Source organism: Carassius carassius, chromosome 45 (assembly GCF_963082965.1).
Source record: "Carassius carassius chromosome 45, fCarCar2.1, whole genome shotgun sequence".
NCBI lineage: Eukaryota > Metazoa > Chordata > Actinopteri > Cypriniformes > Cyprinidae > Carassius > Carassius carassius.
Window position 1 is genome coordinate 7,607,537 of NC_081799.1, and position 25,873 is coordinate 7,633,409.

General features: G+C 37.6%; 3 protein-coding genes across 6 annotated transcripts in view; 2 read left to right on the plus strand and 1 right to left on the minus strand.

The window, feature by feature from the left end:
* The first annotated feature begins 813 nt into the window (after positions 1-813).
* LOC132127252 (chondroitin sulfate proteoglycan 4-like) lies at positions 814-14,676 on the plus strand. Its single transcript, XM_059539036.1, has 10 exons — positions 814-1,200; positions 3,910-4,073; positions 4,740-8,258; positions 8,355-8,828; positions 9,029-9,205; positions 9,634-9,832; positions 9,921-10,052; positions 10,328-10,503; positions 11,578-11,755; positions 11,885-14,676. Exons 1-10 carry the CDS (start codon positions 1,116-1,118, stop codon positions 13,966-13,968), a joined length of 7,188 nt encoding a protein of 2,395 aa, XP_059395019.1. The 5' UTR covers positions 814-1,115; the 3' UTR covers positions 13,969-14,676.
* Positions 14,677-16,614: 1,938 nt separating this feature from the next.
* Positions 16,615-20,285, minus strand: snx18b (sorting nexin 18b). The gene is made up of 2 exons (XM_059540080.1): positions 18,631-20,285; positions 16,615-17,322 (listed from the first exon to the last, which is right to left on the minus strand). Exons 1-2 carry the CDS (start codon positions 20,075-20,077, stop codon positions 17,075-17,077), a joined length of 1,695 nt encoding a protein of 564 aa, XP_059396063.1. The 5' UTR covers positions 20,078-20,285; the 3' UTR covers positions 16,615-17,074.
* Positions 20,286-21,731: 1,446 nt separating this feature from the next.
* Positions 21,732-25,873, plus strand: part of arl15b (ADP-ribosylation factor-like 15b) — a 50,815-nt gene continuing 46,673 nt past the window's right edge. For 3 of the 4 annotated variants that reach the window (XM_059540081.1, XM_059540082.1, XM_059540084.1), the window contains exon 1: positions 21,732-22,147. In XM_059540081.1, coding sequence (XP_059396064.1) covers positions 22,040-22,147 — 108 coding nt within the window. In that variant the 5' untranslated portion in view covers positions 21,732-22,039. Of the gene's footprint in view, positions 22,148-23,497; positions 23,653-25,873 lie in introns of those variants that run through there. The other variant, XM_059540083.1, reaches the window with a different exon arrangement.

Below are 25,873 nucleotides of genomic sequence, written 5' to 3' on the forward strand. Positions count from 1 at the left end.
TACTGTGGAATTACTCTGAAGTAGGAATACCATCCCAGCTAGTACAGCTACATTGTTTAAACACCCTCTGTTCATGGAGATGTTGTGATAATGTTGTATCTTATGTATTTAACACAGTATATCTTCTTGTATGTGTATTTAAATAATTAAAAATAAAATATAAAGGCAACAATATGTGAACTTGGTCTACTTATTGTTGGGCTACTACTTAAAAAAAAGTGATTTAGGTACACTGGCCTTAGAATAAAATGTATTGAGCTTCTTACCTGTGATCTGTGTGTTAAGGTGTTGTTTCAAAGGAATTTAGAAAGCGCATACTTAACTATTATCTCCATAAAGACACGTGCTACGAAGGAAGCAATATTAGATTAAGTGCACTCACGGAAAAAAACTGTTAAGGGTTAAATTAGGTTTTAACACGTTATGTTGTGTGGTCGCGCCCCCTCGTGGTCATTGTAAAAATAAATAGACTATAAACAAACACATCACTAAACGCAGATATTGAATTGATGTCTATCTTATGATATGCTTATTTTTTTTTACTAATATCATATTATTTATATCTTAATATTTCTACTTATTTTTTTTATATCTATAATGATTTGAAACGCTGGAATTGTTTACGTATGCTATATTTATAAAACAAGAACAAATAAACAAGCAAAACATAAAATAGACTACATACTTTCAAAAAAAGAAAAGAAAAAAGAATGACAAAATATGTCAGAAAAACATTGTTTTTAATATTATGATTATTCCAGTACGCATTCGAGCTAATGAACCGATCGATAAGGATGACAAAAACGATCCACATATTTTGCAGCTTTAAGATTTCAGTAGCATTCATCACTGCTACTAAAGTAGAAGCATACTGCAAAATATGAATGAGGAGTTTGGGCAGTTTCTGAGACTGGTATTTTCCTCCGATGGCATGAGAATTATGAATATGCATGAAGGGGCGGGGTAACCCGTCTCACACCCGTGACGTCGTTTAGTTGACAGATTTGCAGGTACAGTGATTTAAAGTTAACGATGATTTAAGGTCGCGCAATGGACGTACTTCAGGGAATATTAAATCAATAAGACATTTAAATTGACCTGAAAAGCTATGAAACATGTGGATTCACATTTCCTTTGAGCAAAAGTTTTTGTGGCGCGTGTTTGTGCTGCTCTCTTTGACTGTTGGAGAGGCTTTCGGAGGTGAGTGTGAGCAGACCACGACATTAATAATATAATATAATATAATAAATATAATATAATATAATATAATGATCAATTTCTATTTATATTTTAAGACTAAAACAACAAGTTTTGTTTTCAGTAGTTAATATAGGATCTCAGTAGAATTTCAGTTTGGTTTCAATAATTCTGTTAAAAATGGAACTATTTTTTATGTTGACGACATAAAATATAAACAATAATTCATAAACAACATATGTGGCGAGACATTTAAGGAGTAATTAATACCTCATTGTACAAAGTCACTTCTGCACATGTCTAATATGGGATTAGATATAATCCGATCTGTCCAAGTTCATTTTGTTTACTTGCAGCATGAATGGAAGCAACATCCCCCAGTCCAAAGCCAGATAGAGACCGTAATCTGCAATTCAATGCATTTTTAAAAACATCCTAACATTGCTAGAAAGATGAGATAATGTTTGCTTTAAGCCTTTAAAAATATGAACCACAGTTTTCAGCACTGAAATACTTTTATGAGTGTAATTCTTCTGTATTGAAGTTAGGTTATTGGCTATTTAAAGTTATGTAAACATTAATGTGATGTATGTTCATCCCAGTGCCCATGCATGGACTCACTGTTTTTTCAATAGGTGTTTATGTTCGCTGCCACTTTGTGGTGCATGATTTGACTAGTTTATACTGTTATTTGGACATAATTTACAATCTGTCTCTTACAGGTTGAACAATCAAATTAGAGCAATCTAATTTATAAAATAAAAATTCCCTGCCCTACTAACTCAGTATGGTTAGCATTTTAAAAAAGCATGTTCATCCGCAGTCACTGTGCTAATCTCTATTGACTCCTTTGACACAGTGCTCTAGAAATGAAGCAGTACTACTGTGCCCCTAAAAGGTGTTCAGCTCATTAAAATGCATTAATTGAATTCTGATAAAGCATTAGAGGGTTGCAGACACAACAGCACTTAGTCTAAACTGCATTAGGCACAGAGCAGCAGCTGTCACAGAGCTGTTCAGGCCAATAAAACTCTTAATTTACAGGGGGCAGTAGCAACTCGGATACATACAGTATGCACAAATTATCCATGCCATTATGATGAGACACAAAAGCTGAAGGGATGAAATTAAGTAATTTGAAAGTGTAAGTTGTATGTCTTAAACCAGTGGTTCCCAAACTTTTCCATTCTACGACCCACCTAGACAAGTGTAATCTATTTCACGACCCACCAAAATATATATATATAAAAAAAAATAAGAAAACGATTGACATTACTTTAAGCCTAATCTTAAAAGTTTGATGACAGAAATTAAGTATTTAATAAAAATAAAAAATTTTCACTACTAATATTTCAGTTTTAATTTTTGTTTACAGACGTTAAAATATGTAGTGTCCATAAAAACGTGAAGCAGGCTCACTCTAGTGAACTGTAATCTGCGCTGCTGTGTTTTGTTGCAGAAAATACATTCATGATCTTCCGTTTGTGTCGGCGAGAACGGAGCACAATCCAACACTTATTTAGAAAAGCATGAGAAGCAAAGCAGAGCTATCTAACACAGTTTTGAGATTAAAATAATTGTGAAATTGGTAAAAAATTATAATAAACAGATGTGTCTCATTTTAAATAATAATAAAAAAAATATATTTATTTTTGTGATGGTTAAATAAATGTTCAGCAATATCTTCAAAAGACTTCTGAACTTTGGCAAATTTTTCTCTAAACAGAGATGATACATCAAGGAAATATTGCAAACTTTTGTACATTTTGTTACGTGGAAATGTTTAAATCTTGTAGTGTTACAATTAATCCTGCATTTGTGCCCTGCTTATGGAATTACATTTGTTTCAATAATAATGAACGAAACTTTATAAAACTGAACGTAACTTTTTCAGAAACTATCAAAAATATGCCATTACAAAAGAAGAAAAACACTATGAAAATGAAAAAAAATTAACTCAGTCGCACAAATTTAACAGGCTCTTCAAATATGCTTCATTCTTTGTTAATGTTTTTCAAAGATTCGTTTTCGCTAATCGTGGATTCTGAATTCATTGCTACAGATTTCGCTTACGTTTCGCAGTTTTTCGTTTGGTGTTTTGACACAAACATCTCATGGGGGTGGTGTTAACAGTGATCTACTCTGATTGGATAGTGAGCTTTTGATGGACAGGTGCTCTCTGACCGGGAAGTACAGACGCCACCCAGTGGCCTCTCTCGTCCTTCACTGTCGTCGCTCCTCTTTTGTATACTTCCTATCTCCTCCGGGGTTCTCGAGACCGGTGAGTGTTGCAGGTGTCGCTCATTTCCCAATCACTCCACGGCTCTCGGCCCCGCCCCACTCGTCACATTCGTGCAGCCCTAGACTGAACTGTGTGAGTGTGTGTGTGTGTTTTTATTGAAACGCAAATTTAGCTGCAGCCAAGTGACTTTGTGTGACCCACCTTGTTCCATTCTGTGACCCACAAGTGGGTCGCGACCCACAGTTTGAAAACCCCTGTCTTAAACAACAAGACATATTGCCCTCTCTGGCACTTTTTGTTTTAAGGAATGTGTCCTTTGCCCCTTACTGTTGTAAACTGCAAAATGGGAAAAAATGTGTCATGTTTATGTATATGCTGTATTAAGCAATAGTATTATAAAACATCTGGATCAACAGGGGTTCCATATATATATATTTATAAAATTAATCCTAGTACAAATGACTTTGCAGCTTCTTTCTACGGAGATGGGTTTGTTCATTTGAAAGCAGTTGAGTTGTCTAGTCAGACATCTTTCCATGTACGGTTTCGAACCTCTGGACCTGGTGGACTGCTGTTCTTGGCAGCTGGGGAGACGGACTTCCTCTGGGTTGGGCTGCGTTCTGGTAGAGTACAGGTGATTTAATTAAATGCATTACATTTAAATTATTTTTCTAAAAAGATATTCATATACAACAGTATTTATAGGTATAGACTTTAATGCAATCTGTAATTTGATGTTTTGTAACATTTAAGTGCATATTATTTATTAGTTTCTAATTGTCAATTTCAGAGATAAGTCAAAAACAGAAAGATTATTTTAGCATAAGAACAGTACAATAATTGTCTTGAGATCACTGCAGTTTTGCAAATGCTGTAAGAAGCTGAGATTACTTAGCGAAATGTTGCTTATGTTGATCAGTTTAGATGAACTGGCTAAACTACAGTATGTTGAAATCTTATATGAATACTGAGCTTAACTGTCTTATTCCCATCTATGGCAGTTACATTCTTCTGACTTGTAATTAGGTACACACTCAACTCAGATATTTTTTGCCCAGAGGCAAAAACAAAAGGCAAGTGATTTCTTGTTGCTTCCAGACAAAAAAGGTCTGTTCATAGTCTTAACCTCCACATGCATCACTGTACTGACAAGTTTTTTCTTGCTAAGAAATACTGACACGGTGACTCTGTTGCCTGCAGTTAATGTAGTATGAGTGTCTTAGCAATACTGGTAGTAGTAAGCTTTTTAAGAGATTATTTCCTACATTACTATAAAGATCTTCTTGTCCATCTCTGTCAGGTGCGGATTCAGCTTGGATCTGGGGAACGGACTGTTCGTTCTGAGAAGGGTATTCCCTTAAATGATCTGACCTGGCATACATTAGAACTTCAACATGATAATGACAACATCACGCTTACTGTGGACAAAAACTCTATAACATCTGCTAAGATGCCAGGACCTGATTTTGAACTGGATGTCCAGGATGGACTTTTTGTTGGTGGTGTCGGGGATCTGGAAAAATCCTACCTCTCAGCAAATGAAACTCCTTATGGCTTTCGTGGATGTTTGGATGAGGTTCTGTTCAATGAGCATAACCTCCTGTCCTCCCTTAGGCCTTACTCTGGATACAAAATGGTTCATGAAGTGTCACTTGGTTGCAGCCCACAATTTTCAGGCACTGTCAACGATTCTATAAGTTTTTTCAGTTCCAAAGCATACATGTCCCTGCCAACATGGGACGTACCCCAAGAGGGTGTATTTGAATGTGAACTACATACAGTACATTCAGAGGGGATCCTTTTATACAGCTCTGCAGGAAACAGTAACTATTTTGCCCTGGAGATCCAAAAGGGTCACCTTGTTGCTGTAATTAAAATAGGTGTAACCAAGAAAGCATTGCGCTCCTTGATGGTCATCAATGATGGGGCATGGCACATTTTGCGGCTCTATTTGTCTCCTTTGAATCTTCAGTTTACTTTGGGTTTGGAGATGCACAATTCTAGCTTTGTGATAAATGCCAGTGCATTACAGTTTACTGGACCTCTGTTCCTAGGTGGGGTCGATATTAACACTTACACAGAGGTCCGCAAGAATGGATTGCTCTCTATGGTAGGGAAACGTATTGGAGGAGGTTCGTTTAAAGGCTGTCTTAGGAATATCAGAGTCAATTACCAAAGGATGGGCCTTCCTAAAGCATTGGTCACCAAGGATATTTCTGTTGGATGTGAACCAGCAATACAGCTTGGACCCAGTACCACAAGTCCAACAGTTATTACCATAGATTCTGAAAATATCACAGATGCCCTACCTGAGATGGACAAGAAAAATTTCCTTTTACTCAAGGATTTGGAGGTTCTTGAAGGCAGACAGGCACCACTTGAGTCTAAACACATTAAAATGAATCTAGAGTTTCGTAAAATTGGGATCCGTCAGTCACAGATTATGTTTCGAGTTGAAGAGCAGCCGGTCCATGGGCAACTCCGACTGGATGTTGACCCTGATCTGGGTGAGAACACCTTCAGTATTCTGGATCTCTGGCATGGAAGGGTCATGTATGTCCATGGAGGATCTGAGGACCTACTTGACTTTTTCATGTTTTCCATCTTCACCAACAGCAAAAAGGAAGTGCCTAGCTTTCTCAAAGGGAACCGTCTCCACAGATTTAACATCAGCATCACACCCGTCAATGATGCTCCTGAACTCAGCCTTCCTGAGGGCAGTCTCTTCATTCTTCTAGAGCGCTCAAGACGTCGCATGAGCACAGATGTCCTCAGGGTAATCGACCCTGACAGTAACTCCACAAACCTGATGTTCTCAGTCCTTGGAAACCTGAATGCGGGTTCAGGCTTTCTAGAGATTGAGGAACACCCGGGCAGAGCAGTTACCTCATTTTCTCTAAGTGATCTAGAGCAGGGTAAAGTGAGTTATGTCCACAAAGGTGTCAAGAACGCTAGAATGGCTATTAGGGTAAGTGATGGGGACAAGTTAAGCAACACAGTGGTACTCAGGATCATCGCTGTTCCTCTAGAACACAAGGTTGCCAACAACACCGGAGTAGAGGTAACCCAAGGTGAAGCAACATTTATTAGTAACAAACATCTTGCTGTGCAAGTCAATGTTCCTAAACAAGCAGTGGACATTCGCTATGACGTCACAGTGCCACCAATCTACGGTGAGCTTCAAAGGCTGCATTCAAGTGGACAGTGGAAGCAAACAAGCACATTTACGCAAAAACTTCTGGAAAAGGATCGTCTACGATATCTCAGCACCTTCCATGGGACACAGCAAAGTAATATCACTGACAGTTTCAAATGCAAAGCCACAGTTGGCTCAGTCATTACGGATGAGTTGTTGTTTTTGATTAGAGTACGCTGGATTCGTTATAGAATCACCAGAAATAAGGTAGAGATAGATGGTGAACAGAAAGTCACATTGACACCTCAACAATTCCATGTTGTAACCAAAGGTGCAAGACGTTTGGAAAATGACCTTCACATTCGTTTATTGACATTACCAAGGAAAGGACATCTTCTCCTCGGTAATAAGATTTTAAAAAAGAACTCAACTTTCAGCCAAGATGACATTGCTAATCACAAGTTGCAATATGAGCTCTTAGAAAAGCCAGTTGACGATACAAGAGATATGTTTCACTTTCAAGTATTCTCAAAATTTGCCTTGTCAGGGATTCATGAGTTCAGAATCAGTATCAAAGCAGATATTCATAACATAATTTTAAAAAATCATGGACTTTCTCTCTTGGAAGGGGAGAGCAAGGTCATTACTAAGGCAATGCTTTTCTCAGAGACACCCAGCTCTAGAGCAGTATATTACACTGTCACCAGAAGCCCTAAACGTGGGGTACTGAAAAGAATGAACCTCTCTAATTCCTCTGCCAGCAATGACAGCGTAGTAGAGTTCACCAATCAGGACATTTTAGAGGAAAACATCTTTTATGTCCATGATGATAGTGAAACCACCCATGATGCATTTACATTCCTGGCCTCTTTCGGCTCTCTGAAAAATAAGTCCCAAGGCACTCCAGGTACATTTAATATTTCCATCCAGTTGGTTAATGATCAGAAACCCATCCGTGTTGTGGATAAAGTTTTCCATGTGGTGCGTGACAGCCAGCGGTTGCTAACACTGGAAGATTTGTGCTACCATGATGCTGACACAGACTTTGATGACAAAGATCTGCTTTATACCAGACGAAAGATCCCTATGGGTGAGCTGGTCCTGGTAAATGACACCACACACAAGCTTTATCAATTCCATCAGTTGGACTTAGAAGAGAAGAGAGTGCTGTTCATTCACAAAGGGGTGAGTTATGGCCGCTTTGTCCTCTTTATATCTGATGGGAAGCACTACACATCAACACTACTTGAAGTGTCGGCCAATGATCCATTTGTTAAGGTGGCAAATAACACAGGTATTTTGGTCCAGAAAGGCCAGATGGCCAGTTTAGGAGTTGCTAATTTCAGTATCTCCACTAATATGGATGTCAGGCATGATGAAGAAGTAGTCTTTGAGGTGTTTCTACCACCGAGCCATGGAACTCTTTACTGCAATGATATAAAAGCAAATACTTTCACACAGCATGACTTGAAGATGGGTCATGTAGTGTATCAACACGATGACAGTGAAATCCTGGAGGACTTTTTTAATTTCACCAGCAAGGTTAAAGGCCTCAGTTTGGATGTTAGTGTGCCAGTTAAGGTGTACCTTGAGAGTCACCAGAAGCCTCCTAGAATCATTCACAATAACCCAATTGTAGTGGAAGAAGGAAAGCCTGTCAAAATCAACAAGGAAATTCTTCAGGTTAGTTTTGCTTTATTAAAATAATTTTCAGATAACAAGGTTATGAAATGTAGACTATTATTTACATATTTACTGTGTATATGTGGTGTGTTCCAGGTCATTCATGAAGATAACAAACCTTTTGAGATTGTGTATAGTGTGAAGGTGGCACCCACCTACGGTTTTCTGCGGATATCTATGCTAGAAGAAGATCACTACCGTGGCAGTCAGGAGAATCCCATCCAAAGCTTTTTACAGGGTGATATCAATAAAGGGCATGTTCAGTATGTTCAAACTGAGCATGGATATGTCAATGACTCCTTCTCACTTGACGTAACCAATGGCGTTCAAACAATCCGTGACCTTGTAGTCGTAGTGGATATTATCCCCTTGCACATCCCGCTTGAAGTGTCCAATATGACCCTGATGGAGGGTTCTTCTAAAGCTCTCACTCAGGACATCATCAAAGTTGTCGACCGACACTTTCATGGACTCCAAATCTTCTATCTTGTAACCGAGGGGCCTCATCATGGACGAATTGAACACTCAAGGATCCCTGGTGTCCCAATTCCGTCTTTCACAAGGGCTCAAGTGAGTTTCTGTTTTTCACTTGTTTACGTTGTTTCTCTTCACTCCCATACAACACAGGTTAAAACAAGGCGTTTAATTTATCACAGTTTATATTAATAAATTTAATATATGTATAATCATTATGAAAGGATGATTTTCTCTAGTAGTTTTTATAATAAATGTTGCTACAAAAAACTATTTTATTCTTTCTTTTGCCACAGGCTGAACAGGGATTCATATTCTATGTCCATGATGGAAGTGAGACCGTGGCTGATAATTTTACAGTGGTGGCCAATAATACAGATATCAGGAAGCAAAGTTTGCCATTTGTGGTTTATGTCAATATAACACCCATAAATGATGAACCTCCAATTGTAACTGTAAACAGAATTCTTAAGGTGAGGTTTTTCCTTTAAGCCAATGTGTAATCTTCTTATGTGTATAGTATTTGTGAAATTAAATCTTAAGTTATAAAACAAATATACAAACACACCGAAACAGGATTTTTCAAATGACAGTTTACATCTTTCCATAGACCCAACAAATGTGTGCACTAGCACTAAAATAGTGGTACATTTATCTAATATAGGTTTGGCACATATTGTTTTTCCATTTTCATCATGGAAAAAAGCACTGGTTAAAACCAGCTTAAACTGTGTGGAGGCCTAGACTTTGAGATGCCTGCTTTGGCCAGAAGGAGGCTCAATAAACACATTCTAAAATAGTCTCTGGTGTCAAAAAAATAAAAAAAGTTTCAAGTGAAAAATGTCAAACCTCACCTGACAAAACATGACCAGAACTGACAGCATCATGTTTCTTTCATTAGGTGTGGGAAGGTTCTGTGACAGAGATAACCACTGAAGACCTCAGTTCTGAGGATCCAGATTCTCTTCCTGAGAGCCTAGAATTCATCATCACTCCACCGAGTAATGGGCATCTAGCCCTGAAGAGCGCCCCCTCCAGGCCTGTTCTGAACTTCACCCAAGAGCATATCAGTCATGGCCAGCTGGTGTTTGTACATAGTGGTTAGTTTATGTTATAAAGTGCCCATAAGATTTGATAACCCATTTTCCTTGATCTCTCAGTAGGTCTGTGGTATTTATGTTTTGACAGGTGCCCTGTCTGGAGGATTTCACTTTCAAGTCAACGATGGGGTGAACTTTGCTCCAAGGCAAATCTTCAGTGTTGCAGCCCAATCTCTGGTCATCAGCTTAGAGAAAAATCAAGAGCTCAGGGTTTTCCCAGGTTTTATTTTATTGTGCTTTAAAGAAAATTCAGGACTTTTTTGTTGCTGTTTTCTTCAAATAAAACCCAAGTGATATTTTTGTACTGCTGTTTTTAGTAGAAAGAAGCTGGTAAGGGTGCTGTTTCATATGAAGCTATATGGTAGCAAAAGAACAAGATATTGTAGCAGACTGCAACAGATGGACTGGATTGTAAAAAGTGAAAAAGTCAATGAAACAGTAATGGTGCAATTGTCTGTGTGATGTAAAGGATGAATTTCCTGTATCCTTCTACAGGGTCTTCAGAGTTAATTACTGAAGATGAGCTGCTGATAATCACAAATGACTTTGATGATATTTATGGCAATCGCACCATCACGTACACTGTGACCTCACCTCTAAGATTTGGCAGCCTGATTTGGAAACAAGATGAAAATTCCACAGAAGAAATCTCATCCTTTACCCAAAACATGGTATTTATGAAATCTGCTTCTCAGTTTTGTTGGCTGATGTTAAAATGTGTAATTCGTTTCAAAAGTATGTTCACATGGAAGTGTTCTTCAATTCCAGAGAGGAATTTGTGCAGGACATTGCTAAGATAAAGGCAAAACTCTTTTGAGCTAGCAAGTTCTGCTAATGTTTAAAATTTAAAAGGCTCTATCACAAAGGTCATTCTTTTTTTTGCATCATTTTTTGGCATTTTTATTTGGGCAGTAAGAAATTTAGATGTAAACTTCACTCTCTTGCATGTTATCTGAATCAACCACATAATGTTAACACTTCCTCATGTTCTAGTGACTTGCTTGTTCTTTAAGCTGATTTATTTTTTAATGTGATATTAAATAACATTTATGCACCTTTTTCCTGAACGTGGAAGTCTTGCCCAACTCATATTGGAATGATGCTTTACATTTCTGGTCTCTGGTGTTTCTAGACAAATTATAGTCAAAATTTATTTTCCAAGTTAAACCTATGAAAATGGTTTTAAAAACTACATTGCGCCATAGTTTTATTACATTATAGTGTTGCAATATCCATATTTGTGCAGTTACTCAACTATAGTTGAGTGAGTTGATAACATGGTTAGATGACATGAAGCGACCCACGGTTAGCTGCATTGAAAACACATGAGCACACATATCCTACATAGAGCTCCCGATCAGTGTGAAGTTCAAGAGGTTTTGTCCATAAAACACATTATTTTATTATTTTACCTACTGTATTTTAACTTAAGCATTGCAGATTTGCTTTTGCGCAAAACAAGTACTTTTTGTACAGGAATTCTTGAATTTTATGGCTGTTACTGTGGCAGCCGATAACACAGCTTAACCCTGCCAACATTTTTATATTTAGTTATAAATTAAATTCATTCAGTCGATCTTTACACCATTTTAACATTAATTTCGATCGAGACGGAAAAATGTGAGCATCCAATCTGAAGTTAGAATCCATCATGACGACATTGATAGGTTATTCAGGAAAAAGGTGGATATGATCATTCTAACCTATTAACAAACTAAATTACTTGTGTTAATGTGTTATTTTAGGTGAAAGAACATGCTGTGCTGTATGCACAGACCAAACCCGTTTCATGGACTGCTACAGATTCCTTCACCTTCACTGCGTCATGCCCCCCAGCATTCCTCCCAGGTCATACCTTTAATATCCACATCTCTTATGAAAATACAGGTCCGGAGCACAGGAGTGCACTCTTAACAAATACTGGTAATGATTTCTGACTTCTGGTTATTTTAATATGAAAAACAGTTAAAAAAAATTAATCTGATTACCATTGGATTAAAAAAACAATAAAACACAATATATAACATATATATTTTCATATTTATTATTTAGGTGCTGTCGTCGCTGAGGGAAGTAGTGTTCTTATTGATAAATCAAAATTGGATGCCTCAAACGTTTTGGGAAAATTAGATGAAGCGGAACATAATTTCTATGAGGTCTGGTACGAAATCACCTCTCCACCCCACCATGGTACAATTGTTGTAGGTGAAAAAAATCTGACACATGAAAGACCAAAGTTCTCTCAAATCAACCTCCATAAGCATGGAATCATATATGTACATGACGACTCAGAGACCACTCATGATAACTTCACTTTTGACGTGTGGCTAATCCCAAAAGGAAAACTTGCTCAACGACCTCAGAATACAGATTATATAGTATCTGAATTATTTAACATCACTGTGACCCCTGTTAATGACCGGCCTCCTGTGCTTAAGACAGGATCCCCTCGACTCAAAGTAGTCAAAGGGGACACTGTGACCTTGGATCCTGAGAATCTTTATGTGGAGGACCAAGACACTCCACCTGAGGAACTTTATTATACTGTAATCAGCAAGCCCAAAAATGGCTTCCTTGCTTTGGAGGGTCAGCTCAATGAGTCTATCAGCACCTTCACCCAAGCTGATGTAAATCAAGGAAGAGTGCACTTTGTACAGAAAGGGGAACTCTCATCAGGGGTCATCCACTTCAGCATCACTGATGGATTCCACAGACCACTCTACAAGCTCTTCAGTGTTGAGGTAGAAAATATCACCATCAGTGTGGTCAACAACACTGGTTTGACTCTATTGCAAGGCCAGACCACAGTGACTCTGACATTTGAGAACCTGGCCGCAGTGTCCAATGAGAGACATGCATCCATTAAGTATTTAGTTACAACCTCACCAAATCATGGGAGTGTCATGGTTATGGAAGAACCGGTCAAACACTTTGACCAAGAGGACCTGCACACCGGCAGAGTATTTTATAACATGAGTGACCTGTCATCCCCTCGGGACTGCTTTGAGTTCACGGTCTTCACATCTGAGAGTAACCTGACCAACCAGGTGGTCAACATCACAGTCAAGCCACTGATCCACCTTGGAGAGCATGTCAGGATCCCAGATGGCATCCCAGTGAAGCTAAGAAAGGACGTCCTGGATGCAACAGAATTGGCCTTCCTTAGTGCTAGTGATCCCATTTTTGAAATTCTTGAGCCACCGAAGCACGGAAAGCTAGTCAAAGTCACATTTGACCTTGGTGGAGCCTCTCACTCGGTGGAGTCCTTCTCATTCAGGGATGTTGAACAAGGCAGAGTGGCTATTGAGGAAAACATCAACTTCCATGCCAATTATGGCAACACAACAACACCCAGGTACAACATTACAGCAGTCCATCCACTTAATGACTCATTTGTTTTCCTTTTGAAGGCAGCCAACATCCAGCCTGCCATTGGTGAATTTGTGTACCTAGTATTACCTTATGACCCCATTACAGGGAAGCATATGCTTTCAGAGCCGACCAAGATGCCAACTTTGAACAAAACAACAAATGCTATGTACCCTCCATCACACATAGATCCATCAACAAGACCACACAGGACTGCTTCAAAGCTAAAACCTCGAAACCGCTGGGGGAACCACACACGAAGCAGATCCACGGTTCCTCACGTGCCCCGTACCACTATGAGCAAGTTGGACCCCTCCCCGAAAAATACTTTGGTGAGGATGGAGACTTTACCGAGACCTGCATCTGATCCCCTGTTCATCATCCTGCCACTTCTGGCCTGCCTCCTCCTGATTGTTATTCTTGTGGTTCTCATACTCGTCTTCCGGCACCGCAGGGAAAAGCGGGCCCACCCTGCAATGATACAGCATCTGACAGGGAACCCTAGTGAAGATATTTTAGCCAGAGGCCCATATCTGGGTCAGCCTGAGAGAAGTCTCACTGTTCCTTCAGTTATAGTAACCCCCCTCACTCCGAGCTGCCCTGGTAGTCCGGTTTTACAGGAAGTACATAATGCACCCATGGTGCCAGCAATTGAACAAGCTGTGTCTCCATTTCTCCTTTGCACATGGAATCCACTTAACCCTGATTCTGCCCATCACTGTTCACCAGCAACACAACCCCTTAAACAAAACCAATACTGGGTTTGACTCAACCCTTTTTATCACATCCAGATGTTGCTTGAACCAATTTCATGAACTATCATTGTGCATGACCATGATCGGAGACAGATCTTAGCATTAAAAGCAGAAGAAAGTAAGCTTCTAAGTTTAATACCATACATTGAGAAACTTAATTATCTAATCAGACTCTGAAGGTCTCTTGGCTTAGTATCAAGGAAAAAAATCACCAAATAACTACAATTTTAACATAAATTTTTGATGTTAATCCTATTGTTTAATTTTTTTCCTGTCACAGATGCAAATTGTTTCTTACAAAACACAGATGGCCACCAATCTTATTTCAGAGTCACAATATTTTGCAGTTACATTTTCCAGTACACATAGTCAGAAAAACATGTGCAAAAATGTCACTGGGCAGGATCCTCAAAGGTACACTAATATGTACCCTTTATGGGTATATATGGTACAAAGGTAAACATTTGAGGGTACTACCCCGTGACAAACAATGGGTTTTTGCACATTTATTTGATGTGCTATGGATAGAATGAATGAACAATGTTTAATTCAGTTCACTGAATACAGTATAAACCAAATGTTTATCATAAATTTAAATCATTTGCTACATTTTAGAGGTAAAACACCACAAGTGTTTACATCCAGTGTTCTTGGTTTTTATAAAATACTGATATAGGTCACTATGCTACTTCACCCTTCATGTAGTAACAATACATGATTGTATTACATGTAAGCCTACAGGTAGGGAAGGTACTGGAATAGGGAAGGTAAAGTTTAATTCAGTGTATTCGTAATTATATAAAGTGCAAGATATAGAATAACCACTACTTCTACAAGATAACTAAACTGAATATTTCTTTCACAGTTTCTCTCTAAATGGTTTTCAAAAAACACTATAGCTTCATGCTGTACCTTAATGCCTTATGTTTGTTTATATGGTCTCATTTGCTGTAAACAAAGTCTGTCAGAAAGTAATGAAATTGAAGAGAGAACTGAAACTGCTTAAAGGTGCATTTTGAAGAAGTATCTAAAATTAAAATATTACGCTGAGCACAAAAACAAAAACTCCCTCAGAAATATTGCACCATAATTTTTACACTCCTAGCAAGATGGCATTAGCAGGAGATAAAACAGAAATGTGCTGATATTGACAATCTGTTATCTTGTAATACCTATAATTTACTTTGGGCTACAGATTTATGAATGTTCACATGTATGTGTGTATTTATGTCTGTGTGTTAGAAAAAGTATATCTGAGTTAATGTAAAAATGTTTGTCATTACATGTATAAATCTATGAAATAATAAATGATTGCTTTTTTATAGTCCTTTGACCAGTTTCGAAAAGTAAAAAAATTATATTTATGATTAATATAGTATATAAAATATATTAGTGTAGTTAGGGTTAAAATTGAATTGCATTACATTACTGGTAATTAATATAGCTAATTAATATAGCACCAAATATTGATATGAACAGTGGTTCATAAAAACACAAATGAACAGTGTAGTTATTCCTTTTCTCCTTATCATTGTTTTATGCGTAATATGTGTGGGCTTGTTAAGTGATCAGGGTGTGGGAATAAATTCTTCATGATTAAGGACCTGAGTGTGGAAAGAGAAGCCTAACTTTAGCTCTGATAAATAATTCAAACGCAGTGAGAGATTGACTGCTCTGGGCAGCTCTGGTTTTTCTCCCTAGTAAGCACAGAAACTAATAATGGTACAATCTCCTTCAAGAGGTCATTTGATTGGAGCTCTGAGGCCCAACTCTTGAGTATGCTGATCTTCCTTGATGGTTGATTATTTTTAACCTTTTTAAATGACAGACCATTTAAAGAGTAAAACAAAAATTATGAAACCCCTAACAACTCAAATCTCAAATGGGGCTCACATTGGTCGTCCTTTTTACAAGCCAACTATTCTCAAGCTAAACATTTGGAATAAACATTGATATTATAACTGTTACACTGACATGCAACAGCTATATTATCAAAGTGCAGAACCAAATTTGACAAAATTATGTTAACACAATCGGTTGATTGTTGTGTTAATAATAATTCATTGTTGTGAGTTTATTAATTGGATGATTTATTTAATGTTGGTGCTTTTTGTCAGATATATTTCTATATTTAGGTCTGTTTTGGTGAACCAGCCAGTAACAACTGGCAGATCACTGGGAATCTTTCACGGACCACCAGTGGTCCAGAGTTTGAGAACTGCAGTTCCATTTTTAAAGGTTTCACTTCAATTTTTCTTGCTCATACAGCTGGTAACGGTCTTGAGCTCTTAAAATATTTCCACTAAGCTCTCATTTGCTGTACTTTAACTAAAATACTTATGTTGTAACATGGGAGAAAAAGTCTAAACTGAATAATGAAAGTGCTGGTAAACTAGTATTGTGAGGGATCCACTCTACCTCGTCTGGAATGTCCTCTAGATAAAGAGGGTTCAGCCCATGTTTTCTAGGTCATTGTTCCTTTGCACTTTTCCTCCAGGGCTGAGAAACTGTGTCTCATCTTTCTCTTGCAAGCTCTTAATTTAAAACAGACACAGGCTTTCCTTCAGAGCAAATTAGATAAAGGTTACTAAAAGTATAACTTGCAGAGACTGACAAGGATCATAAACAACCTACTTAACAGACCGACACAATAAGATATTCAAGTGCATAATGTATCTTTATATCTCTATTAAAATCCATTGGAATCAGAGGACAGGTCAGAAGACACAAATGCCTTTAATTACCATCACCACAGGTCCATGGAATGAGTCCACTGACAGAATCGTATCAGTACAGGCACACAATTATAAGTAATCTATTTCATTTATATCGACTGTAACTACAAAGCCGATTAAAATGTAAACTTAAAATTGTGATAATGTTTCAAGGGTTTCAATTCAAATCAATTATGATTAAGTTATGTATAATCAGATTATATAGTACTCTAAATTTTAAGGACCATTGTCAATTTCTGCCACACGTTGTCATCATTTTTTGTTCTCAAAGCCACCCCAAACACTACTACAATAAAGTAAGTGTACTTTTATGATTCTATAATAAAAAGGTTGCGTATTTGTTTTATTTCAGTTCTCTCACAACAGTGTGGAAATGTAACGTCCTAAGCCTGGTCATACATGTCCAAGGCTTCCTCCAACTTGCCTGTGATTTTCTGAAAGAAGCTGATCTGCTGCTGTAAGAAATGCTGCATCTGTGCCTTGAAGTCACGTACACGTACGCGATGAAAATGCTGGATCTCAGCTAGCGTAGCACAGGAGATGATGTTGCAGCGGTCGTGGATGCCTCCACCTGCAATGCCATCTTTTTCCTCCCCGTGTTTCTGGCTCTCCTTAGCCTTAGTGAGGGCTCCTGGAGAAATACAGAAGTGAACAGAAAGTAACGGAAAAAAAAAACAATGAAAGCAATGGTTCATTTAAAGTATTAAAATCTACAACACCCAATCACATCTGTAAAAACACACATGCACTCTTTTGAACACATTAAACAGCCAGGCTTCTGATTTATGGCTTACGGCTCTCTTTGGAATTTCTCAAGGAAAAATCTATATTCCCTGTGCAGTCATGAAATGATCTCTTATTAACATTCTAATTTCACATTCCTGGTCTTATTGCTCATCAAAAATGTGATAACTTGCTCTTTTTCTCAAACAATATTTCTTTTTGCATGACTTCACAGATAACTTCTGCTGTTCACCCCTCCATTCTGACATGCAACGCCTACTTTTCATGATCCAATCAATTCCAGATGGAAAAAAATTCTGGCCTACATTTTTTTCTTGCCAAATATCATGTTTCACCCTGGGATATTTTTGATTACGGAAGTAAAATAAGCTGTGAATGTAGTTTCACATCAACGTTAAGAAGACAATCACATACAGTATATAAAATGTTTAGTTAAAAGATGTGTTTTTACATCCAAGGCATCAGAATAACTATGTGTGTTAAAATGTAGTGTAAGCGTTTACAGCTACCCTATGCTGGGGCCCTAAGTTTAGGATTAGGGCCTTCATCACAAAAGCTTTCCCAGCATCAGTTGTTTTATGTAGACAAGCTATTTCTCATACAAAACCGCATTAGCTATTTGCGTCATATAAACGCAGAGATACGATTCTGCAATAAAGAATGACATCATTAAATTTAATGTCACAGTAAAGGAAAAACTGATTAGTCAGAAGTACACACTTCCCCCACTAAAGGGATGTGGGAATTACAACAGGGTTGGCGTCATTCCACCATACCAACACACATCTCAAGCTGCAAGAGCTAGCAGGCCTCATATGCATCCTCTCTCTCAAACCATGGAAAAATCAGGACATGTCATTTGACACACTGCTGAGAACCTTGTGCCATTTGCTATTAGGTATAAAAAATGTATAAATCTGAAAAGCATGCCATTTTACATCAGCAGCTAGAACGCAATGCATCCAATTCAGTATGTATAAGATGCTTCTTAGTTTCATGAAAAAGCAGTTTATGATTCTGATTTAGGTTTCCTCTTAAATATTAACTTGATGCATGGTGGGTTGACAGGATAGTGCGTCACTTCTTTAAACTGATGGCATGCACATAATCTACTGACCTACTGACCTATATTCATTTTATGGCATGCCATTCTGACAAGTGGTTTTGGAGCAAACACATGAGAAAAATCCCAAACCTTTCTGAACGTGGATAATGTCTGGAAAGTTAGCAAGATGGCCTTGGTAAATCGCTAAAAGATCGGAAATTGGCTCCAAATCCTGACGGGGCTGCTCTGCAAAGTAATCCCCAATGGTCTCGTAGACTTCTCCAGTGTGTACCATGGCCTTATTAAATGGCACTGAATATACTTGCTGGTCAAACTCAAAGGCCTGACTCAGAAGTCTGAAAGCCTGTCCAACCCTCTGATATTCCTTTTTAAAACCAGTGATCTGCTTTCTCGCAAATTCGTTAAGAGTGACATTGAGCTGTATGATGTTTTCGTCCATCTTTTTGGTGAACGTTTTGAAACCATCTACATTGCTTTCCACCTCTTGTAAGTCAAGTGGTAAAGCTGGAGGACAGATAGTGAGGAAGAAGTTAGCACCGACTAAGTCGTCCTTCTCGGCCTTTCGCTTGCCTTGCTTCCAAGCCTTTTCGTCATTGCTGCTGCAGGTGAGAAAATGCTGGAAAACGTCACACTTAGATAAAATAGGATGACTTGTCATGTGATTCATCCACCATATTAAACCTTTTCTCCTCTTCGAAATGAAATCTTCTTCGAAACGACCCGTAGCTTGTTTCTCAGGCAAGTGAGGAACCGAAATGACAGGGAATTTTTCTACAAGCCGTGCATAAAGCCAGTCAAAGTGCTTGTATCTTCTATTCACCTGGATTTGAGTATGACTAGGCGTGAGTCCGTAGGACATATAGCTCTTCATGCCTTTAAATTTGGTCTGTTTTGTAGGATCATCGATAGTGCAAGTGAATGGATATGGGTTCTCTTGCCATTCAGGACCGTATTGGCTCATAACCACAAATATTTTATCTCCATCTCTGACCAAACCTGAAGCTTCACCCAAAACGAATGCCTCACCGCCCGACTTTACAAAGGTGGAAAACCTATTGAGATTTTTCCCAACTGTTCCTGTACTTTTGGACTGCTGCGCACTTCCACGTCGAGAAGCTGAGGTGCTTGTCATGGGATATCCCGTTTGAGCACTCCCGCGTTTTTCAGGTGTTCCTCCGTGTTCATCCGCCGTTCCGCTGTCATCCCAGTCATCGTCCCAATCCTCATCACTTCCCTGGCTCGTCTGAAAACTGTGTCGCTGTTGCTGAAGATGTCCCTGGTAAACAGCAGAATGAGTGGGAGTCGATTCATTTGAGGTGTCCCTCCTCTGAGGACTAGTTTGTCGGTTATAGTGCTGACTGGCGGATGTCCCGTTACCGTGTAGTGATGTGTCAGTCTTTATAATCTCCACGTATGATGCGGGGAAGAGCCCCGTCTCACCTCTGCTGTTCGTGCCCTCCAACCAACCATCGACAACCTCTTCACTAATCAGCTTTAGAAGCTCACTCTCTGTCACAGAGATCTCGCCGGGGTTTTCAGAGATAAAGTCGTATAAAGCTCTCGCCCTGAGCGCCATAGTTGTGTGGAAACGCTTTGTAAACTCAGTTTACAAAGTTTCAATAAACTCTCCTCCGCGCTGTCCCGTTAAAACAACCTCTTTCAGGAATTTACGCTCTCTGTTTTCTACCAAAACACGTCGATAACTTTTGAAGACATTATCCCGTGAAAACAGATAGAAATTCCTCTCAGTAGAGTATGTAAAAAGTGGGTTTTGTGTGCGCCTGCCTCCCTCTCCGCTGAATGCTCTGTGGTCCAAGGCAGAATAATCGAGGGTGGAGCCAATCCGAATAATCAGCCCTGGGGTCACGAATAAACCCCAATACCCCTTCATAGAGCAATATGATGAATGTAAACCATCATAGACCTTGTCTTATCGAAGACATGTCATCTTTATATCATCATATGTTGTTACATTTTTATAATAACTTTGTTATCAAAGTATAATGACCATTATATATATATGTATATATATATATAGCACTCTCTATCAGTGGTTATTTATAACTATTAAAACGTTCATTAATATTTTTTTTAAAATTGTAAAATTTAATGTAAAAATGATTGTTAATCGAATGCTGGGTAACCTCTTTTTCTCTAAAAAAAATACCCAGTATGTATAGCAGTATTGAAATCAGTAATTATTTATAACTATAATGTTCGTTAATCATTTTTTAAGCATTTTTTTTAATGAATGTAAAAATGATTGCTTACTGAACACTTAATAAATCACATTTCCAAATGTAATGTCTTTTTCGCTTGTACTTGTAAAAAAAATAAAATAAAAAAATAAAAAGGCTTTTATAGTTCACTTAGGTTGGATTGGGTGTTAAGAAGATAATGTGTTGATTAAAAAGTTTATCAACATACTTCATTGGCTGAAGATATATAAAAGGATAAAGGCCTAAAAGGTCATACAAGTCACTGTGACAAATTTAATGTAATCCTAAATAGACACATTACTTATGAAAAGTAAAACATGAAAAATACATCTCAAACATGCATGTCATTTAAACTTACAGAGCATTTTGTTCACTTTAACAGAACTATGCACAAACAACTGGTTATAATAGGTAGCAAATTAACCTTCAAACTCAATTTGTGCCAAAACTGAAATGTTATTGCACTATTGATAATATGGCCAAATGAGTATTAGGTCAAACATTGCTTCAAAATGTTCTAAATGTGTATATTATACTTAAAGGCAAACACAAAAAACGCTATGCATTATGATAGAAACTAGCAGCAGGTCACGTTTCTATGGACATATGATCTCAGATCACACAACACACTGTAGGTCTCCTGTCAATCTTTCTGAAGAATAATACATTACTTTAACCAGCAGAGGTCGCCGTCAAACAAAAGTCTGGCACCATTTGTTCCTTGTCATGTGATGTTAAAGGACCTGTAGCGTCACAGCTTTCAGATACGATCTACGATCACGTGATCGTTCAGATGTTCGTAGAAGAACCAGCACGTAGCCTACCTTATTAATATAACACAAAAACAATCTCGAAAGAGTGGCCAATTTATATTAGATATCGGTTTAAACAATTAAAAGTAGTAAGAAACGAGAAAGAATTTCAATCCACGTTGGATGAATGAACGTAATATTCCGCGTGACAGTGACGTCACGTGGAAGTCGTGACGCTCGAGCCTCTGTGGCTCGCGAACACACAACAAACAACAGCGTCTCTCCCCGCCCACACCACCAAACTGTAGTGCATTCGCCGAACATACATCTCAGTCCGAATTATTACGACTTAAATACATATATAGTAATGTCTTTGAATGTATTAAAAGCCTGAATATTTTGTTTGTTTTATACATGGACGTGTTTTAGTCAAATAATCGCGCGCGGGATTTACAGAGGAAGAGGAGTGCACAGCTAACACTGCTAGCCGCTTTATTCATATATTATTTTCCTCATCTAAGAGGCGGGGAATCCAAAACTGTCACAAAAAAAAATCGAGACTTTTGGATGCATTCAATTAACGACAGCGTTTCATTTCGTAGTCGCCTTATCTCAGGACTTCTATTTTCTGAAGACGACAGCAAGAAGCTATCGAGGAATTACATGGATTATCTGGTAATTTAGAGTGTTTTTTTATTTCTTTTGGAAGAATGTCAGAATATGTAGGATCAGGTGTTTTGTTTTCACAGTTTATGAACCTTGTTCATGATTGTTTTTGAACAGTTATGTTTTGATGCAGCTAATACAAATATACTCACTAGATGGGTGAAGTCACTTACAGTTTGCTGTTTGTTTCGCTTAAAAACAAACCTAAGCCAGTAGAGATGGGTGTCCAGAAAACATAGTTCTGAGCACACTTAAAATAAGGTCTTTCCTTACATACAAACATTAGATGTAATGTATAGTAGTTTTCTGTAAGATAAGGTAATTTATTAAGTCTGCAAAATTTATTTAATTTGCTGCACTTATTCGAAATCAGGTAACAAAACTATGCAAGTATTAAAGGAATAGTTTAAGAATGTGAATTCTGTCATTATGAACTCACCTTCATGTCCTTCAAAACCTGTACGACTTCCTTTCTTCCTCTGAACACTAAAACAGCAAACAGAATGTGCAAGCTGCTCTTTTCCATACAGTAAAAATGAATGGTATGGATGCCTGTTTTCACCACAGGATAATATATACTGTATATATTTTGTGTCACAATCCAGACTTTGTTTCTAGCGGTTTCTTTGTTTCTATCTCGTAATTGTCTTTTTTTTTTCCCTGGTAGTTGCGAGCTTATCTCAGTCACAATTCTGGCTCTTCTTCTCAGAATTGTGAGTTTATATCATGTCAACAGCAGTGCCCTTTCACTTTCATTTTGTGGAAAAGAGCACTCTGGGTACTCTGCTAAACATCTCCTTTTGTGTTTCTCTGAAGAAATAAAGTATAAGTTTCAGAAGAATTGAGGGAAAGTAAATGATGGCGTAAATGTCGTTTTTGGGTGACCTATGTTTAAGTCACATATATCAATGATACATATATCATATGATTTCTTGACACGTTTACAGATATTTGTGTGCTCTGGTTACATTTGGAGCTTATTGTTTGTTTTCAAAATGATCATCCTTTAATGTGACCTTGTTACAGTCCATTTAAAATTCACTACAATTACCTTTTATGACATTTCTTTTCATCTAGATATTATAGTGACATAAACAGCCACTTATGGTCACATAAGTAGTCACATATCAAATATAATCTTTTTTTTATGGTATTTTATGTTTACTATCAGCTTATTTGGCCTTGGTGTGACCTCTTTCAAAGTCCTTTCTTTGCACCATTCGTGTTATATAATTTGCCTACAATATTCAGTGTTATAACAACAGTTTCAGAGGAATGCTGCTGTATTGTTGTGTTGGTAACGCTCCACAGTGTGACAGTATTGAATTCTGTTGCCAGTACATTTCTCGCGCATTCAGTGCTTTGATACTTGACATATGCAGCTAGGTCACAGGGGTGTTTCCTTTGGGATGTTCCGGTCAGGATTCTCAGAATAGAACCATTTCCTCAAGAAACAGAGCTGAAAAGAGACTGGAAGTGCTGGCAGTGTGTGGATTAGGAGCATGCTTGATTATGTAAGTATTTTTATCCGGAAAAATCACACTTTTTAAGGACGACGATGTTTTTTCTCACTCCAGTTTTTCTTCAGTTGATACATTATAAAATTGAAGAGTCTTGTACTTCTTGAGACTTTTATTTCACTAGAATGTGGAAACTGGGTTGGACTGAAACCACATGTGCACACCAGCATATATTTGTAGTTAACAGGTTGTACACAACTGTAAACAGACTTTACGCTCTTTTAATCAACAGTTTGCTTAGAAAAAAGGCTTTAGCATGGTCAGTGAAAGCTTTGTCATGGGCAGCTCTTAAGATTCATGCCATGCACAGTTGGTTCCCCTCTCCTCGAAATGGGTGGAGCTAAAATCTGTGCCTTTGTAGTTGGCATGGAAACCACATCATTGTATCTACTTTACTGGTATGTTTTTCCAGAGCAGTGCGTTTCCTTCACGCTTTTTAAGTGCGGGCCGTCCGTGCCCAATGGTTTTAATGTTCGCTTTGAGTTCTAACTGTTCAGGTTTGAGTTCATTCTTCTGGGTGTCCCCACGGTTTTCCATATTAAAGGACACAGGGGATTCAGTGCAGAATCTTAGCTCGGTTTAATTATGGATCTGGCCTTATTTGGACCAGGCTCTGCTGAATTAGGAATGAATGGGCACAACAATGATCCTATTGTACTGTGTTCTGTTCCCTGACTCTGTATGGTTAATTTGTGAGAGGAATCATAATGTTTTCAAGGATTTGTCCAACAGCCGTTTTTTGGTGACCCTCTCATTAAATCAAGCTGGATCGCATACAGCTGCTGTATTATTTTAATCCTTTTTAAATGTTATATATTTTACGGACAGCCGAGCTAATTTACAGCCAACCGGAAGCTATATTTAATGGTTAACTGAGGGACTGAGGTCAGACGTAAGCAGAGGGGTCAGACGTAAGCAGAGAGTATGTTTATTTTTTAATTTAGTCTTTGGAAGACAGTGTTTTGGAGACAGGACATGCAGTTGATGGGGTGGAGGTGTTATTTTAGAAGTAGGTAGGGTTTTTTTTTTTGATTCCTCTCATACCTGCCTTATTTTTAGATTACCTTTGCCATCATCTGATGCTCACTCAAACTTAATCTTTAAATGCATGAATAATTTGATAAAGTAATCTACTAATCTTCAGCAGAAAAAATACTGTACATTACAATTTTGTGACACCTAAATTTACTAGCATTTGAATTGATTGGTACGGAAGTTTTAAGCGGCCATGCATTATAATTTTTATCCTTATTGTTTTATCGTTATAACTACTTAATTTTCTCGTTATCTTGACATAACCAAAGTCGTTTTCTCGTTATAACGACATGACAGTTTTATTGTTGCTATAGTAACGAACTCAACTTTGACAGGCATCTGATGGACAACCATGCAGGCGCTCTTATATATATTTTATATATATATATATATATATATATATATATATATATATATATATATATATATATATATATATATATATATATATATATATATTTAGCAGCGATACATTAACTGCTTAATAATGACAGTACTGTCATGACCTTTGCATTGTTACAAAAAATTAACTATTTAAAAAATATTGAACAATTTTAAACAGCACAAATGTTTTACAAACATTATCACAAACATTGATAATAAAATAGGCCCTAAATATTTATTGAGCAGTAAATCAGCATATTATAATGATTTCTGAAGGATCATGTGGCACTGAAGACTGGAGTAATGATGCAGAAAATTCAACTTTGATCACAGGAATAAATGATGTTTTGAATCAATTATACAACATTTTAAATTGTAATAATATTTCATAATATTACTATTTTAATAATAAATGCAGCTATGCTTTGCATATGACTGAAAAATCATAAAAAAAGTTTTACTGATCTCAAACTTTTGAGTTGTCACATTTTTTTCTTCTTCTAAATAATCATTAGTTGCAGCTCTATTCTCGACCATGGTATTCCATCACCCATCATACCACCCAGCCCTCTTTAAGAGTATGTGAAATCTCTTTATCCTAAAAAGTAAAACATCTTCTGGTTTTACTTAATGGACTTTTAAGGACTATTATCATAGCTTGTGGACATGGAAATTGTGTGTGAAACTGGATCAATGACAGTGGATTTTATGTTAATGGTTAGTGCTGTTCAAGTGCATTTTTTTGACAGAAGTCAATGACGCTTCTTATGGACTATTCTAGTGTGTTAAAGCCATT

Coding starts and splice junctions, on each gene's coding strand:
- LOC132127252 (XM_059539036.1), top strand. CDS start 1,116: ATGTGGATTCACATTTCCTTTGAGCAAAAGTTTTTGTGGCGCGTGTTT. Junction 8,259..8,354: donor TCAACAAGGAAATTCTTCAG/GTTAGTTTTGCT, acceptor GGTGTGTTCCAG/GTCATTCATGAAGATAACAA. Junction 11,756..11,884: donor TGCACTCTTAACAAATACTG/GTAATGATTTCT, acceptor TTTATTATTTAG/GTGCTGTCGTCGCTGAGGGA.
- snx18b (XM_059540080.1), bottom strand. CDS start 20,077: ATGGCGCTCAGGGCGAGAGCTTTATACGACTTTATCTCTGAAAACCCC. Junction 17,323..18,630: donor CATTATCCACGTTCAGAAAG/GTTTGGGATTTT, acceptor GTATTTCTCCAG/GAGCCCTCACTAAGGCTAAG.